We start from the raw sequence: 3,914 nt of genomic DNA on the forward strand, positions 1-3,914 counted from the left end.
CCTGCTGAAAGGAGGGGCTCAGAGAGGAAATCTGACCCTGGGTTTGCAGGTTAGGCCTCATCATATGCTCCCTTCCAGCTCTGAGATTCTAAGATTTGGTACTAGAGGGTCCTTGTGATCCCATACTGTCCTTCCAAAGCCAGTGCTATTTACTCGTAGGGGCAGACACAAAAGCTGAAACTGGGAGCATATAACCAAGTGGAACTGATATCTAGTTGGATATCTAGAGGTAAAAGGAACAGAAAAAGAAAATACATGTCAGAACAAAAGTATTACCTGTCAGCCATAGCCACAGCATCCTGAAAAGGAGGAGAAAGAAAAAATATTGAATTGAATTTGGAAATAAATTTCTTTTTCAAAAAACAAATTTCTTTTTCAAACTATATAATCATATGTTAAAACTTGGAAATGAGTAAAAGAGAAAAATCAGCCATGTCCCATGCCCTAACAAAAATGACTCTTATGACACCTGTATAGTTTCTTCCCATTGACATTATGTGAGCACTTTCCAGGTTACAAATGGTCTTCTGGATCATCAATTTCAAAGACTGTGTAACAGTTCATTGAATAGAAACTCCATCATTCACTCTACTGTTGGACATTTTGGTTGTTTCCAATTTCTCACCATCATAAATAACAGAGAAGATGTCTTCACATATATCATTTTCTCCACATTCTGGATTATGTCACTAAGCTACAGTGATATTGAGGAACCATTGGTTCAAAAGGTCTGAGTAGTACTGAGGGCTCTGATGGTGCCTGCCCACCTGCTGTCCAGCTTGGGTCACGGCTCCCTGGCCACCCCAAGCACGGCAGGAAGGAGGCGCTTTGGGCTTGGAGGGACCACTGTGGTGTGGCCAATGTAAAGGCTGTATTTGGTAACTAGGAAGCTCTGGAGGCTGAGGGCCCCTCCCTCACATACTGGACCCCACTGCTGCCCCATATTCCTGTGGGACCTTGTAAAGAAAGGAGACCCCAGCTCTGAGCTTGAAATTCCCACAGTCTGGCTACATGGGGACTTGGGGTCAAATTGAAGTGGATTTCAAGGGTATCAAGAGATGGATTTTTTTTTTCTGCATGTCTGAGCTTATGAAGTGAGATGTATAATGGCTGCACTTGTGACTGGGAGACAGGAGGTGCCTTTTTAGCCTGGAGATCTTTCTCCCCAGACCTCCAGGAGGCTGTCTGAGACGGCCAGAAAAGTCTCAGAGCACTGTTTTTTGTTTGTCTTGTTTTTTGTTTTTGTTTGTTTTAATTTTTGGCTGCGGCATGTGGGATCTTAGTTCCCCAACCAGGGATCGAACCCGTGCCCCCTGCATTGGAAGGCGGAGTCTTAACCACTGGACCGCCAGAGAAGTCCCCTCAAAGCACTGTTTTTGCCCCACTTCACGGTGAGGGCACAGATCTCTGGGTAACCAGGACAGAGGAACAAAGACTCTGGTGTTAGCTGAGCAATGGTGGAGGGAAGGGTCAGCTGTGTATGAGCCTGCTCAGCCACTCATGGCGAAGCTGTGCAGAGAGACGAAGGATGTATCATCATGGTGATACATCCAGTGGAATCAAATGGATGCTGACCGTGAAAGTTGGTTCCAACATCTCCAGGCAGAGAGAGGACAGTCTAACCTACTCTAATCATAATTGTCATTTCAGTTCATTATTTCATTTCACTTCATTACTGACCTTAATGAAATCAACTTTCTCTTCATGACACATCTCCTCTATTGTTTCCATCAGTTCTTTGCAGGTTTCAAGATTTTCTCCACAGCTGACCAGCTGTCCATACAAGGCTTCCAACTTCTCTTTCTTTTTCTCCCCTAGAGCTTGTATTTTTTCTTCATATTTTTGAGCAAGTGTTTCCAAGATCTCATTGTAATGTGACTCAAAGTTTTTTTCTTGTCTTCCAAAATTCTCCTGCAAGATATAGTTGATCTCAGCCATCATTTCACTGCACATATGTTGACTACAGAGTTATTTGGGGCATGAAAATGTATCTATCCAGAGATGTTTTACTCCCTCCCTGTTGTCTTAGCATCGCTTGCCAGGGTGCTGAGGTGGACAAAAGGGTAGCTAGGACCAGGAGTCTCCAGCTAGAACCCCAGCAATAATCTTAACAAGAATTACTGCTTTCTCTGCTGGCCGCATTTTGCAATCCTCTTCCCCATACCCCACCCACTTCTGTTTTAGCCACCTCCCATCACCATGACAACCGACCAGGAAGATTGCCAGTGATGAGTCAGACTGCCACTGGAACTTTGGGCCTTAACATGCAGATGTCTGCCCTGGGAGAATCCCACCTATCTTTCCCTCCTGAGCTCTCAACATCTCTTAACACTCACCTCCACTCCCTGATGCTTGGACTATACAAACATCAGAATCACCCAGATTCTCATATCAACTAAGAAGAAGGTGCAGGGGAAGGGGAACAAGCCGGGTGGTGCTGCCTAATAGATGAGAAAAGGCAGGAAGGCAGAGAGAGTGTTGTGCCAGTACTTAATCCTGGAACGCAGTGAATGAGAAACATTAATTAAAGCATATCAAATCCTGGTCCCCCTAAATTAGATTGGAAGCCCAGGAGAGCTCTGTGGGTTCTGATTTATACCATCCTTATTAGATAACAGAGACATTTCCAAAGAAGAGGCTCTTATCAATCATTCCGGGAGTATTTACTGAGCACCTACTGTGTACACATTCTGAGACTTGCTCAGAATGGTGGAAGAGAGGGAAAAGCAGTAGGTGACCCCCACCAGTGTTGAGTGTAAAAGGAAGAGCTTAGAGTCCTCACTGAGGGTGAAGCTGCTCTGATCTGAGAGTGAGCTGGCAGTACAGAGGGTAGGGGGTTCTGTCCTGGCTGTTGTATACTTGCCCTCCTACCACCCACCACCCTATGCTTAGATGTGGAAGGGCTTCTTGTCCCTTCTCTGTGCCTTCCATAAGGAATTAGTGGAATAGCTGCCCTCCCTTTTAAGATTGGGGGTGGTGAGGAAAATCTAGCTTCATGGGAAGGGGGCCCAGGGCTTAGTTCATTCATATGAGTTGCTCCTGTGGATACAATCTGAGGCTGCATTAATAGAAGGAGAGCATCCACATGAAGAGAGGGGACACAGGAAGTCCTCTGGTCCTTATTTCTGGGCTACCTCATCTGGATGGCTAGGTTGCATGCTGACATCACAGCAGTGGACTTCACACCTACTAGGCACACCCAGGGGACAGTGACATGTTTGGTGACAGGCACAGAAACTTATTGATCTTATGAGAAATAGGTAACAGCTGAGGAACACTTATCAATGACAGGATGGGTGTCTTGCAATGCCTTATCAGGCTGGCCCATGAAAGAGTCCTACCTTGTAGTAGGACCGGAGCTATAAAGACACCGAAGACCCAGCCCATGAGAGCTAATAGTTCAGTAGGGAATGCTGCCAGGTAATCATTTCCACAGGTGCATGCCCACTGTGCTACGGGAGGGCAGAAAGAGGGGTGAGGGAAGAGGAGCAGTACTGACACCATATGTTCCAAGAAAACAGATTCCCTAACTCGTACCAGACACAGCTGATGGAAGCAATGTGTATCTGACTGGGTCATCAAGCGTGCTCTTACCTCCACCGTGATGAAAACCTCCTCCAAGTGACTTGCAAAATTTTCCATCTCAATAATCTGCTTTTCCAATTTGTACATGTTTTTGTGAATTTCATCCTATCAAACAAAGGATCCCAAGAAGAAATTAATGCTATGTTTTCTCTCTCTCTCTTTTGTAGAAGGCATTTTAGATTTATTCCCTGCCTACATACTTGAGATTCAAATGCAATATCCAGAGAAAGGAGGACGAGGGCGATCTGTTTACCTTGGCACTTTCCAGTGCTTTACCGAGCGGGGTCACCTCATGCTCCTTGTGCTCAACAAGAACCTTCCCCGACGCT

General features: G+C 45.5%; 1 protein-coding gene across 2 annotated transcripts in view; it reads right to left on the reverse strand.

Annotated features, from left to right (window-relative positions):
* Nucleotides 1-3,914, reverse strand: part of FSD2 (fibronectin type III and SPRY domain containing 2) — a 22,474-nt gene that overhangs the window by 17,177 nt on the left and 1,383 nt on the right. For both annotated transcript variants that reach the window (XM_007470056.1, XM_007470055.1), the window contains exons 2-5: nt 3,839-3,906; nt 3,595-3,690; nt 1,681-1,911; nt 277-299 (exon numbers count right to left, since the gene is read on the reverse strand). In XM_007470056.1, the coding sequence (XP_007470118.1) occupies nt 277-299; nt 1,681-1,911; nt 3,595-3,690; nt 3,839-3,906 (418 nt within the window). The remainder of the gene's footprint in view (nt 1-276; nt 300-1,680; nt 1,912-3,594; nt 3,691-3,838; nt 3,907-3,914) is intronic.

Source organism: Lipotes vexillifer, unplaced genomic scaffold (genome assembly GCF_000442215.2).
Source record: "Lipotes vexillifer unplaced genomic scaffold, Lipotes_vexillifer_v1.1 scaffold532, whole genome shotgun sequence".
Taxonomy (NCBI): domain Eukaryota; kingdom Metazoa; phylum Chordata; class Mammalia; order Artiodactyla; family Lipotidae; genus Lipotes; species Lipotes vexillifer.